At 45.6% G+C, this 15,027-nt stretch overlaps 1 protein-coding gene across 1 annotated transcript in view; it reads right to left on the reverse strand.

The window, feature by feature from the left end:
* Nucleotides 1-5,849: 5,849 nt before the first annotated feature.
* Nucleotides 5,850-15,027, reverse strand: part of slf1 (SMC5-SMC6 complex localization factor 1) — a gene marked incomplete at its 5' end in the record, with an annotated part of 52,753 nt that continues 43,575 nt past the window's right edge. The window contains one exon of the mRNA XM_083645360.1: nucleotides 5,850-6,433. Within this exon, the coding sequence (XP_083501486.1) occupies nucleotides 5,910-6,433 (524 nt within the window). The 3' untranslated portion in view covers nucleotides 5,850-5,909. The remainder of the gene's footprint in view (nucleotides 6,434-15,027) is intronic.

Genomic DNA, 15,027 nt, shown 5'->3' on the forward strand with positions numbered 1-15,027 from the left:
GCGTCCGCCCACCGACTCCTCTCTTCTCCACTTTTCTTCTCTCCGTCTATTACTGGACACCGAGGAGCAGAGGAAGACGGGCCGGACCAGCACAGCTCTCCCTCCCCCCCATCTCTCCTCTCTCTCTCAATCTGTTCCTGTCTTCAATTATACACAATGTACAGTTCACAATCCTGACGTGTAATTTTGTACAAAAAAGGGAGAAGAGTATGAGCGATATCTTGAATTATTCTTATGGTCGTTATGCTTTTGATTGATTTTCACGGCGAGTGGGGAGGATGGATGGAAGGCTTGACCTTTTTCTCAGCCATGGAAGCGACTCTTCTCTCCATCACTCTGACAGCTCGCAGGACGCTACTGTCTGTTTGCTTGCCACAAGTGTCACACAAAGAGTAAAACAACGACTTTTAGCATTTCTACTGACCGTTCCAAGATGACATATCGAGTGCGTCCATCTTTGTCGAAATACGAGCCTTATACATACATTCTGCAATATCGTGCTGCAATAGAATACAAGCTTTTTTTCTACTGTTCTCGTTATTTAATGGTTTTAGCAAATATGTTTATATTTTAAAATTGTTTTTATACTGAAGTATCTATCCTCCACCCCCCTCTTGGATGTGGTAATGATGTTGTGTTCACTGGCAGTCGTTTGGATTGTTTTTCCACTCCGACTTGTCCAGCCAAGTTGATTAGCAATTAGCTCGTTAGCCTCCAGATATGTCCTTCTACTAAATACAAAACTGTACCGAATGATTGAAAAGCCTTTGGTGGTATCCGTGCTTTAAGCGCAATGGCCAATTGCTTTGCTTGTACTGTTTGGTAGTCGGTTCTAAGTGTATTTGAATCGCCCAAAAAATCTAATTCTGGACAATATTGTGCAACTTTAGATCAGAGTATCTTCCAGTGTCTTCATGCTTCCCAAAAATAGAATAGCTTGGGATTACATAATCATCATCAGATAATAACCAGAGGGGGGGAAAGGACAACATTGTACGAGCATGAGACAGCTGGCGTTGTGCCACTGAACCCGCATCACTACTAAATGCCCAGATAATTGTACTGTAGGATTGTTTACCCCTTAAACACATGCCAAAATCTACAGTCAGTCAGCCAGTCAATCAGACAGACAGACAGACACCCACCTCCTCTCCCTCTCTGTCAACAGGGGGCAGTAGACTGGGCTTGCTGTGGCGCTAATATAGATGTCACCCAGTCTATGCAGAGAGTGTCACCAGGCAGGCCTTTAGGCAGGCCCAGCCCTAATCTTGTTTGAAAGGCTGGTCTCCTCTCATCTCCCCATATGTTTGCCTCGGTGGGCACACGCGCACGCAGCCACAAGTACACACACACACACACACACACACACACAGAAAAGAAGGCATAGTCTCATGTGAATGCACGTGCTCTCTAGGAGATCCCACACACACGCACACACACACACACACACACACCTAGCTGCTCACGGAGGAAAACAGAACATCCAATGGGCATGCACTCTCTCGCTCTCAGGCACACACACACACACACACTCTCTCTCTCTCTCTCTCTCTGTGATGCTGTGCCCCAGGCTGGCCGCCCTCTCCATCTGCCCCACCTCCTGTGCCCACAGCTCAACTTTGATCTCTGTTTCCAGAGACAGGGGCTCTTGTGTGTGAACTGTGTGTAAGAGCGTATGTGTGTACACATGTTTATGCAATCAAAGACGCGTTGCTTTCCTCACTGTTGCCGTGTGTGTTAGACTGCTCTCTCCCCTCTAGCTGTGTAGACTGATGTGTGTCAGCATGCCGTACGTACAGTAACAGCCTTAGCCGTTCAAAGTGCCAGCTGCTGCGTTTGGTGGTGGAGAAGGCCGTCAGCGAGACGAGCAGCCAGCCGCCGTGTGACAAGACAAGGCTCTGAGGGGACTTAGGCCTGAGATGTCAGGGATCCAGGCTTGTGTGTGTGTGTGTGTGTGTGTGCACGCGCACACACGTAGTGCTATTTCAGATCCCTCTCCCCATCATCCGTCTCTGCGTTTGCTCTCTCTGCGGTTCCCTCATTCGTCAGTGGTTGGGGTTGCGACCCTGTCTGAAGGCAGAGTCTCCCGGGCCTCTCTCTGAGCATCTGTTGAAAGATCACAGAGCAGGCTCCATTCGAGGAGGTCTCCTCTCATCCCACTGATCCCTGCCTCCATCTCTCTCTCTCTGCATTTCTCTTCTTCCTGTTCCCCTCGGTCTGTCTGTCTCTCTTTCTGTCTGTCTTTATCACTCTAACCCCCACCTTGACTCTTGCTCTCCTCTGCCATCCCGTCGTTCTCTCACCCGGCCTGCACCCCCCCCCCCCCCCATCCATCTCCATGCTTAAATATGAACAGGCTCAGATCCGTCACCATTGATTTGGTTTTGTTGTTTTGAAGAATCCACTTGAAAGACAATAATAGGCTGTCCCCCAAGAACAGCGTCACAGACTGATTAGAGCCTCCTCCACAAACACACTCTTGAACGATGGCTTTCTATAATGCCTGAAGGGACTGCTGGAATACCTGCATATGTGTGTGTGTCTACTGTCTACTACTGTATGTGGTATCATTTTCACTTGTGGTGGGTATCATGTGGTACTGCATCCAAATACCCTTTCTCTGTAATTTTTGATTTGGTTTTGGCTGTGTTCGCAAGCAAACCAAAGTGTTTTTGTTTTGTATGATGTAAAGAAAATATAGATTATAAAAAAAGGAATGTATCAGACTGACAGTTGTAAAGGGGGGGGAAAAAGCACTTTTATTTGCACCAGTTAAAAACTAGACTATTTATTTTTGAATGATACTGTGTACATAGCTAACCACTTGATAATTTATGGTTTTATTTTATACAGTATGTCTGTCAATGGTCTGGTGTTGATCTTGTAAATTAGGTGTATGCCTGCCTCATCTTCTCTGAGATTTTCTTTTGTTGCCTGCAATGTTGCCTGCCTGTGACATCATCTTCATGTGCCCAATTCTGACCAATGACATTTCAGGGAACGGGGATAGGGGGCTGAGACACGGGTGTGTCAGGAGGGGGGAAAGCCATAAGAAAATATTATATACATTTCTGGTTGGACAAATAAAATGCACATGATGTATGTCGCTATGTATTTTGAAAAAACAAACCAAAAAAACAAAAGATTAAATATTTTTTATCATCTTCAGAATGTCTCATTTTTGTCAAAGAATGATCGCAGAAATGAAGTGGCATTTTCCTAAGGGATGAACCCATTTATTCAAGCCAACACCTGACTGGGCCGAGGGAATATGAGGCCATTCATCTCCCCGCCTCAAGCAGACACCAAACCAAGACCAAGCACGCTCACATTTCAGGTTTAAATCCCTCTCCTCCCCCCTCCAGCCCCTCTCTCCATGCATGTCCCCCCTCAGGAAGCGGCTCATTCCTCACTGCTGTCTGTATGGCTGGGCTCTGCCCCCTGGGTGCAGACCTGGCCCCCATCGTCCCAAACCAGGATGCATTTTTGTGAAGAGCACTTTTTACTCTCTTTCGATGCGGTGGTCCCCACATGACAGCACTCTATCTGTCATGAGCCCCTAAAAGTTAATTTAAATACCCCCTTTCCTCCACAGTGAAGTAAATATGAAGACTGATCAGCTGATGCGATTTTAACTTATTTATTCAACATTATTTTCTGTCATAGATGTATTTTCAATCAACACAAACAGGAGAAAATGCATCTAATCACTAGACAGACAGAAAGTAAATACAACTTGAGGTAGTAACAGGATATAAAGTAAAAAAGCAAATAAACAACATTCAATATGAATAAAACATTTTTCATTTTCATAAAAGTGCAAACTGCAAAGCATAGACATAAACAAAACAAGGCTTCAGATTTAGTACAATCTGGGCACCCAGAGTCTATATCAGTCTGATGACTAATAAGCCTCTGGGACAGACGGACGATATTTGGGGGTTTCCAGTGTTGAGCAGATATGTTCGACCCAAGACTTCCACTCCAGTCATCGTTTACAGTCCGATGACGTCTCATATTAGGCAGCTATATATTATTATTATTATTATGAGCCAGAATGTTATGCAGCTATATATTATTATTATTATTATTATTATGAGCCAGAATGTTATGCAGCTATATATTATTATTATGAGCCAGAATGTTATGCAGCTATATATTATTATTATTATGAGCCAGAATGTTATGCAGCTATATATTATTATTATTATTATGAGCCAGAATGTTATGCAGCTATATATTATTATTATTATTATGAGCCAGAATGTTATGCAGCTATATATTATTATTATTATGAGCCAGAATGTTATGCAGCTATATATTATTATTATTATTATGAGCCAGAATGTTATGCAGCTATATATTATTATTATTATTATGAGCCAGAATGTTATGCAGCTATATATTATTATTATTATGAGCCAGAATGTTATGCAGCTATATATTATTATTATTATGAGCCAGACTGTTATGCAGCTATATATTATTATTATTATTATGAGCCAGAATGTTATGCAGCTATATATTATTATTATTATTATGAGCCAGAATGTTATGCAGCTATATATTATTATTATTATGAGCCAGAATGTTATGCAGCTATATATTATTATTATTATGAGCCAGAATGTTATGCAGCTATATATTATTATTATTATTATGAGCCAGAATGTTATGCAGCTATATATTATTATTATTATTATGAGCCAGAATGTTATGCAGCTATATATTATTATTATTATGAGCCAGAATGTTATGCAGCTATATATTATTATTATTATTATGAGCCAGAATGTTATGCAGCTATATATTATTATTATTATGAGCCAGAATGCCGTCTGGACCTAAAACACCTACAATCCATCAGCTCCAACTACGTTCTCGTGCCAATCAGACTGTAAACAATGACCAGGGCACGGAAGAGGAAGTCTTTGCGCCGACATATCCGCTCAACACCAGAAACACCGAAATATTCTCTAGTATAGTAATAGTCTCTATCCCAGAGACTTATTATTCGTCAGACTGATAGACTCTGGATGCCCATGGCATTCAGTATAATCTGTAAAACGTATACAGATTATATAAAATTATAAAAAAAAGAATTGCCCCAACGGGAAAACAGAACGCGTTAAGTCAATTGAAAATAAAGTATTTGCTTGGTATTCTAACAAAATAACAAAAAGCCAGTATTGTGTTCATTGACCGTGACGACACTCAATTGACTCATTGACTCAATGACATGAGGAAAAGGCTCACTGTGGCTCTGAAAACCACCAAGCGTTTTGATTGCGAAGAGGCCAGTCAGTTGGTGTGTAAAGCCAAAAAAGACTGGCTCTGGCTGTAGGACGTGTCCGCTTCATGATGGAAGTACTTCTGCCTGAGGCCATCATCTAGCTGGGGTGGACAAAGTCACGGTAGAAAAGGCAGAAGAAAAGTAACTATACTACTATACAGTAAGTAACAGAGAAAGACGGGAGTTTGACTGGTAGCTTGAACAGGAGCAGCGGGCACGGTACTAAAGAGAGCATCCCTGCGGCACTCTATACTCATCTGGGTACCCGCCGGGTGTGGCTCCAGGCGGCATCCCCGGGGCCTTTGAGGCATGGTACTGGGGGGAGTGCCCCTCCGGGACATCATGTGCTACTGGACCTTATTCCCCTGACCCTACCCTAAGCCCTCCTCCATCCACCCTCCCCACCCCCTTATGCAACTAATGTGTACTGTTTAGCCCTCCCCCACCCCACCCCAGTCCATCCTTTATCACGCCTCAGAAGAGAATATTTTTTTCTTTCTTTCGATCTGAGTTTATTCGATTTTGCTCTTTTGTGTTCTAAAAAAACGGAATAAAATATTGAAAAAAAATGAGTTGACTGAAAACGTCACTCTTTCTGTCTTTCTGTCGGCGACTCTCACACTCTTGCTGACAGGAGGCCATTAGTCGGCATGTCGGCAAAAAGTAGCGCCGCTCCGCGAGCCTTCAGATCCTCCAGTATGCCCATCAGGTAGCGCGTGTTTTCTCCCTGGCACTCCCTCACCGCCTGGGACACCTGCTGCAGCTCACTCCCTCTCCCCAGGCCCAGCAACACCTCCGCATCCTCCGCCAGCCTCACCGCCCGCTGGTCCGCCCAGCCGGAGGTCACCCTCTGGAGGGAGTGGCGGTCCACAGCCCGGGCCAGCTTCCAGCTCAGGACCCAGAGCTTGTCGCTGAGCTGTGTGCAGTCGAGCAGGCCCATCTCCATGCGGTAGGAGAAGATGACGTGGTTGAGCAGGGAGGAGCCTGCCTCCAGGAGCGGCAGGTCCCTCACCTCCGACGCGTCCAGGGTGGAGTCGCCTGCCTGCGCGCTGCGTAGGAGCTCCTCCCTCTGGGCTGCCATCAAGACCAGATCCAGCGGCGTCTGCCCGCTTCTGTCGGTTTGCCGGAGGAGGACTGAGCCTGGAGGGGGCAGAGATGCACAGGATTACATTACATGACCTTATGCACATATTACATACAGAAACCCTGAATACGCAAACATAAATGCCCTTTGACCTATTAGTATTTCATCCATCGTCACTACCTTCACTCGCGCCATTTTGCCTCACAGATTTAATTTAACCGAATGCTTGAGAGGGATGCTGCACACGTGTTGCAAATGACAGCATCTGAAAGCACTTGCTAAGAAATTAGGGCAACTTTCAATATTATAATGGTATATAAGTATTTTGCACAGTATTTTTCTTTTCTTTTTTGTGCAAACAGCAGCACAGTAATACTTTAGGTATCAATCAGATTTCAAATATTCGATTTTAAACGGGCAGATTGTCCTGAGATTAGGAGGTTAATGAGTCTAATGCACACAGCCAGCTCAAACATCGTGATGATCTCATGACACACAGTCACACACCATGCTGACAGTGTCACATGACACCACGCTGACATGCAGCCAAGCCAGGCAGCATCATTATCAAATAAGGCGGAAGAGACACTGCACGGGTCAGTGGCCGGACACGGCAACAAATATAAATAGTGTACACACACACACACACACACACACACACACACACGCTCTCTCTCCCACGCACACAGTGAAGCGGGGAGTTAAAGTGAACAGCTGTTTCCTCATGGGCTTCAGTAGCTTCAGCACTAACTCCAGTTGACACCTTGTTTTAAATGTGTGACTGGCGGGTCACATCACGTCTATGTAAAAGGGACAGAGGGTGAGTGACCTCATGGAGGCTGCGTCCTCGTTCGCTTTCCGATGTCATGGTGTGAGGCAGCTCATCACTATCTTCTCCACTCTCACACAGGCCTACCGGGGAGAGCGCCACATGCCAAACTCACAACACACGAGATGACATTGTGCTGTTAAAACTAGACTTTTTATACAGCTAACATGTCTTCTTTTTTTTCATGTCAAGTCAAGTTTATTTGTATAGCCCTAATTCACAAGGATGTCTCAGAGGACTTCACAGAGAATATGTCTAGCTAAATCTAGCTGACACAACAATAACAATTACAGTAATAATAATAACAAAGTGAAAAAAGGGGGGAGCTACTTGGAGTTTTAAGGCAATATTTAATAAGAAGTAATATATCTGTGTACAAGCAGTTACAAAACGGAATATATCTTCGATATACTACGGGCAGACAAAACGCAACGCGTTTCAACCACGCAGGTCTTCCTCAGGCAGTGTTAGCAGTGTTGTCAGTAATAATAATAACAACATGATTGAATAATCATATGATAAGAGAGACAGAGAAGGGGAGAAAGGGGGAGGGGAACGTGGGGGAGGAGAGAGCAGGGAAAGGGAGGAGGTGGGGGAGGGAGAGAGGTAGGAAGAGAGACACAGCAAAGTTGCCACAAATATTGTAGCACTTGGCTACAAATATGTTGAGAGTTGCCAGCCCATTTCAATGAAGACGATATGATTTGACTACGAGGATGAAGCACAGCAATGTTTACACTGCTACAGCGGCACAGCAGATACATACATGTACAGTATATCTGCACGTTCATCAGCACACACATCTCCAATAACCTTGAGTTGACCCTTTTCAACTCCTCATTCCAACTGAACAACATGGCAGTTGCTGCTGTTATTTCTTCCCCTCACAAAGCGAGGCGAGTTATAACGATGGCATTTACCGTCTCCTCTCCCTCCCTCTCTGTCTCTGTTCAGACTGGAAGCCATTTTCCAGTGTGTCAGAGGGGCCCGTCCACACTTGGCCTATTTGGAGCGGGTCGAGTCAAGTGTGTGAGCCCTTTGTTTGCTTTCAGATGGACCCATTTCTGTGACAAACTGCTCTGGATGCCACTTGACTGCTCAACCTCGGCGATGTCGTGGCCACGTGTGAGCGGAGGCGTTTTAGCGTGACTCAGTCGGGGGAAAGGCTGCTTGATAGCACACGTTGAGGCTGGAGGAAGCATGGAGCTTTCGAGGAAGGACAGTCATGTGTGTAGGTGTGTGTGTGCTGCCATCAACAGGCATTCCACCTTTCAGCAACTACTGCCGAATTGGGTGAATTTTTTTGGGCAGCATGAAATTAGCCACACATACTAAAGCCCAATTTATGCTTTGTCTGTCGATACTTTTGAAACAGTCGCCGACAGAAATGAGGACTTAGAGTCGACACTTTCAAGTGTCGGCGAGAGGTATCTGCTACCTAGTGAAATTTCTAGTGTCGCTGACTACGTCACATAATGTCGCGCAAGTGTGATTGGCTATATAGACGGGCACGCGCTTGACTCCCTTGTTTTGGTTTTCGCTGAAATTAAATGAATGAACGTGTCCTCGCTATTTTGATCAGCATGTCCTTGATGTATGACTTCGTGAAAATCACAAAGAACACCGTGACCAACTTCCCAGAGAGAGAGAGGAGGTGAGTTGTGTGGTTGTGTGTCGTTATATGCGGCTGCAGTTACATCTTGCCTCCGACGTGGGTTCACTGACAGCATTCCCTCTCTTGGCTGTCTGCACTAGTTCTCTGCCTCCCTCTGTCTATAGCGTCACGTGACCGTTGAGCCGAGGAGAGAAGCATAGATGCAGCAACATGAGCGACACTTTATTTTTCATCTGCGACCATGTGCTGAGCGACACTTTCTAATAAGTATAAATTAAGCTTAAGCCTCCCGATGTAATTATGGCAAAAGAGCTAAAAAAAACAAATGGTAGAAAAGCCATTGTAAAATAATGATAATAATACATGTTCGTTCAAAACTTGAAAATAGAAGCTCATAAATAGTGAATTGTCTGTGGCTGCCAGCTAACTAGCGTTGTGTGGAGTAGTTACAGTATGAGATAAATGGTGAGAGCTCACGTAGCAGGTAGCGGCGAAGGTCAGCGCTCATCTACCTTTTAGTGCTTCAAGCTTGAGTGGCAAAAACTCAATCTGCATAAATTGTGGCGTTAATCTACATAAACTTTTACATAAGCGAGGAAATTTCAAATGCAGGGGTCAGGCAGCGGGGGCAGCAGTCAAGGACGTAAGAGCGCAGATTTGATCAACGTGGCCACTAGAGAAAGGCACAGGAGAGGGAGAGAGAGAGAGAGAGGATGAGGAAGAGAGGGAAAGAGAGAGGGAGACACTAGCATGTGCAAAAGAAGAGTGAGTTTGTTCACAGCAGTTCATAAGTACCAGGCAGGCACTCCATAACAAGGTGTCCTTGCTATTAGGCCCACCCATCTAAACTCGCGTCACCACAGGCTCTCTCTCAAAGGAGCAGAGCCTGGTATGTGTTACTGTGAAATTGGATTTCCGGTCTGAGATCCATTTTATATTTGTGTATTAGTTACAAAGCTAGATAACTCACATCACATTGTTTACTGAGGCCATGTACACCTGGCAATAAACATGCGTTTTCTGTGATCAGATTGCCATCGGATAGTGCTTGACCACTTGAAAGTACAGGTGTAAATGCCCCCAAGACACATTGAGGATGGATTGCGATCTGATCGCTCAAACCACCTCCGCAGGTGGTCAGGGACGCACATTGAACACAAGTGTAAATGCAATGTGTCCTCTCAATCCACATGCAACAGCAGTTACCGCTGTTTATCTGCCGCTCTCCTCTATGGGGCTTCCCTAAACCGATTGCAATCGGATCTCAATGGGGACACTGGAGACACATACCAGGTGTAAATTAAATCAGGTTAATGTAGTCAAGCACTATCCGATTGCAATCTGATCACAGAAAAGACGTGTGTAAATTGAATGCCATTTAATGGCCTCTATGATGTCCGTTTTTGGCGCACAGACCATTTTTGTATCTGCTGGATCTGCAACGGCCATTTCCGCTTTTTTACCAGATGAGCAGATGCCAAGCGTTTGGCCCCAGACTAAGTCCATCCAGTGAGAGTGGCTGTAACATGTGAGACTAGCTCCATCCAGTGAGAGTGGCTGTAACATGTGAGACTAGGTCCATCCAGTGAGAGTGGCTGTAACATGTGAGACTAGGTCCATCCAGTGAGAGTGGCTGTAACATGTGAGACTAGGTCCATCCAGTGAGAGTGGCTGTAACATGTGAGACTAGGTCCATCCAGTGAGAGTGGCTGTAACATGTGAGACTAGGTCCATCCAGTGAGTGTGGCTGTAACATGTGAGACTAGGTCCATCCAGTGAGAGTGGCTGTAACATGTGAGACTAGGTCCATCCAGTGAGAGTGGCTGTAACATGTGAGACTAGCTCCATCCAGTGAGAGTGGCTGTAACATGTGAGACTAGGTCCATCCAGTGAGAGTGGCTGTAACATGTGAGACTAGGTCCATCCAGTGAGAGTGGCTGTAACATGTGAGACTAGGTCCATCCAGTGAGAGTGGCTGTAACATGTGAGACTAGGTCCATCCAGTGAGAGTGGCTGTAACATGTGAGACTAGGTCCATCCAGTGAGAGTGGCTGTAACATGTGAGACTAGCTCCATCCAGTGAGAGTGGCTGTAACATGTGAGACTAGGTCCATCCAGTGAGAGTGGCTGTAACATGTGAGACTAGGTCCATCCAGTGAGAGTGGCTGTAACATGTGAGACTAGGTCCATCCAGTGAGAGTGGCTGTAACATGTGAGACTAGGTCCATCCAGTGAGAGTGGCTGTAACATGTGAGACTAGCTCCATCCAGTGAGAGTGGCTGTAACATGTGAGACTAGGTCCATCCAGTGAGAGTGGCTGTAACATGTGAGACTAGGTCCATCCAGTGAGAGTGGCTGTAACATGTGAGACTAGGTCCATCCAGTGAGAGTGGCTGTAACATGTGAGACTAGCTCCATCCAGTGAGAGTGGCTGTAACATGTGAGACTAGGTCCATCCAGTGAGAGTGGCTGTAACATGTGAGACTAGGTCCATCCAGTGAGAGTGGCTGTAACATGTGAGACTAGGTCCATCCAGTGAGAGTGGCTGTAACATGTGAGACTAGGTCCATCCAGTGAGAGTGGCTGTAACATGTGAGACTAGCTCCATCCAGTGAGAGTGGCTGTAACATGTGAGACTAGGTCCATCCAGTGAGAGTGGCTGTAACATGTGAGACTAGGTCCATCCAGTGAGAGTGGCTGTAACATGTGAGACTAGGTCCATCCAGTGAGTGTGGCTGTAACATGTGAGACTAGGTCCATCCAGTGAGAGTGGCTGTAACATGTGAGACTAGGTCCATCCAGTGAGAGTGGCTGTAACATGTGAGACTAGCTCCATCCAGTGAGAGTGGCTGTAACATGTGAGACTAGGTCCATCCAGTGAGAGTGGCTGTAACATGTGAGACTAGGTCCATCCAGTGAGAGTGGCTGTAACATGTGAGACTAGGTCCATCCAGTGAGAGTGGCTGTAACATGTGAGACTAGGTCCATCCAGTGAGAGTGGCTGTAACATGTGAGACTAGGTCCATCCAGTGAGAGTGGCTGTAACATGTGAGACTAGGTCCATCCAGTGAGAGTGGCTGTAACATGTGAGACTAGGTCCATCCAGTGAGTGTGGCTGTAACATGTGAGACTAGGTCCATCCAGTGAGAGTGGCTGTAACATGTGAGACTAGGTCCATCCAGTGAGAGTGGCTGTAACATGTGAGACTAGCTCCATCCAGTGAGAGTGGCTGTAACATGTGAGACTAGGTCCATCCAGTGAGAGTGGCTGTAACATGTGAGACTAGGTCCATCCAGTGAGAGTGGCTGTAACATGTGAGACTAGGTCCATCCAGTGAGAGTGGCTGTAACATGTGAGACTAGCTCCATCCAGTGAGAGTGGCTGTAACATGTGAAGCCAACACACCGGGGAGTTTGTCACGGCCACCTCAATGTTTTCTATTTGTTTGTGTTTTTTTAACCACCTCTATTCACACCACATACAGACACGTGCTGTGCTCATGTGTCCGTGTGTGTCAACATCATGTCTGTAGGGGGTGCTAGTCCAAGGCTGTTTCTGCTCACAGTGTGTGCTGTTCTGCTGCTTCCATTGAGAGGAGCAGCCTTGGGCAGAGTTCTGCATGGGGTCTTTAAGCCTGGACACTGCAGAGTGTTTTCAACCAGCAGAAGAAAAAGGAACACTGCTCTGCTTTGGTCAAAAATGATTGCTTGGGCTTTTCTTCAGCTGGCACAGTACAGGGACATGAACTGCCCTTCAGTAGTACATGGTAGAGAGACTAGAGAGAAGATTATTATTTGCTTGATGCAGGGCAGAATACAAGGACATGTACTCGCACATCCAAAAGGCTGGCCAAGGTGCAGCAAACTCAAGAGAAAACAGCCATATACTGTAAGTATATAATCACATATATATTTATCACTCGCTTTGTACCAGCCACTTACACTCCTGCAATACATGAATGCGTCAGTCACTTAAGATGAAACTGAAATGGTTTCTTCCTCCCTGGGAGAATCGGCTCGTTGCAGCTGCAAACACTAATACTGTAATAGGTTATTGAAAAATAAATAATGTATAAGAATCTAGCAAAAAGGGAGAGATTTAAACACTACACTTATACTACAGTACAATTGATAATACTGCGATACTGGGATTCCCAATTACCATTGCATTGTTGCGCTATATTGTCTTGTGGCACTGTTGTATAAACACCCGGTGCTCTTTCCTCAATTGTAAATTACAGTAACAAGCAGGGACTCCCAAGAAAAAGTTTTCTTCCACCGTGCACAAGTTGGAATGACGACAAAGCTGAACGCAAACTGCAATCCCACGTTAAATAAAATCACTTTACAATTATGCTCCAGTGCTTTCAGTTCGATTCAACCTACCACTGTCGCTTGGTTAGCTTTCCTTCGCTCACACGTCCCAACCCCACAAGCACGCAGGATGTGAGTCATCAGCGAGAGAGAGAGAGATTGAGACAGAGAGAACGAGGAGAAAGAACTGCGAGGTTAGGGATAGAGTTCTGCTGCGCTCCCTGCCATCGCCGTGTCAGCCGGGCTGACAGACAGGCTCCAACAAGGGGCCGACTCTGGTGTGGGGAGGAGAGGGCCCCCTGCAGGAGGAGAGGGCCCCCTGCAGGAGGAGAGGGCCCCTGCAGGAGGAGAGGGCCCCCCGCACGAGGAGAGGGCCCCCTGCAGGAGGAGAGGGCCCCCTGCAGCGGGGCTCTGGATCCATCTTATCGGCTTGCCTGAAAGCCTGCGTGTCTGGAAGTCTACCATTTGTCACATCTGCATATTTACCTGCCTCACTCTCTCTGCTATTTCCACCAAGCCTTCCTGCCTGTCTCTTTTACTGATCTCTTCTTTTCTCTGCGTTTCGCTCCCGGTCTGTTGACACATCTAGCTCCCTCCTACTGGACAATACTACCTGTTGACACATCTAGCTCCCTCCTACTGGACAATACTACCTGTTGACACATCTAGCTCCCTCCTACTGGACAATACTACCACATCTAGCTCCCTCCTACTGGACAATACTACCACATCTAGCTCCCTCCTACTGGACAATACTACCACATCTAGCTCCCTCCTACTGGACAATACTACCACATCTAGCTCCCTCCTACTGGACAATACTACCACATCTAGCTCCCTCCTACTGGACAATACTACCACATCTAGCTCCCTCCTACTGGACAATACTACCACATCTAGCTCCCTCCTACTGGACAATACTACCTGTTGACACATCAAGCTCCCTCCTACTGGACAATACTACCTCCTACTGGACAATACTACCAGGGGAGTTTTTTTAAACCATTATGGGCCATGGAATAAAATATACACTTACTCATTCACTGTCCTACCATGCAATCCACTATACGTCACTACAAACATACAGTACAGGTCATAAACACAGGCGCTAAAATACATATTTTCACACATAAAAACAGCTGTGTACTATTTAAAGAAGCCATAAAGTCATGTTTTAAGATGTATATAAAATCCTCTACTTTGAATAATAATTTCTGTCTTATTTCCCCCCCACAAAAAAGTTTAATTATCTTGTTAAAATCCTTGACATCTACTCATTCACCCTCATTAAAAATGTCTCTCTATGAATATGCAAATATGTTTCCTCTCAAAAGGTGTGCTGCTGGACACAAGCGTCACAACTTTTGTAAATTGAATATTGGACCAGAATTGCCTTCCAGACTATTTGTGATGTCACAAATCATGCTTTTAGGCCCACCCCCTAAAATTGGCTTCTAGTGTCAGCCTGCACAGTGAAGCTCAAACATCACACTGTAGGAACAACAACAAAAACCTTTTTTTTTTTTTTACTTTTGTGGTCTTTAAGCAAATTGTCTGTGTGTGCACATGTACAGTAAGCTACAGACACAGACATGGATGAATATACTGTAGACAGACAGAAACGCAGACACATTCACTATTATGGAAACTAGTGGCTGGGGAGTAGCATGGTTCTGGTGCTGGCTCCGGTGTCAGGGAGAGCAACTGAAGTGAGTCCAGGTATTGGCGCTGGGTGTCAGATATGCTGCTGTGCAGATAAATACAACACCTGGGGGATTACATGAGAGCACAGGGTAATTATACTGTGTGTGTGTGTGTGTGTGTGTGTGTGTGTGTGTGTGTGTGTGTGTGTGTGTGTGCGTGTACATGTGTGTTCATGCGCGTGCATGCATG

The sequence above is a fragment of the Poromitra crassiceps genome (genome assembly GCF_964638095.1).
Source record: "Poromitra crassiceps genome assembly, chromosome: 10".
NCBI classification, from domain to species: domain Eukaryota; kingdom Metazoa; phylum Chordata; class Actinopteri; order Beryciformes; family Melamphaidae; genus Poromitra; species Poromitra crassiceps.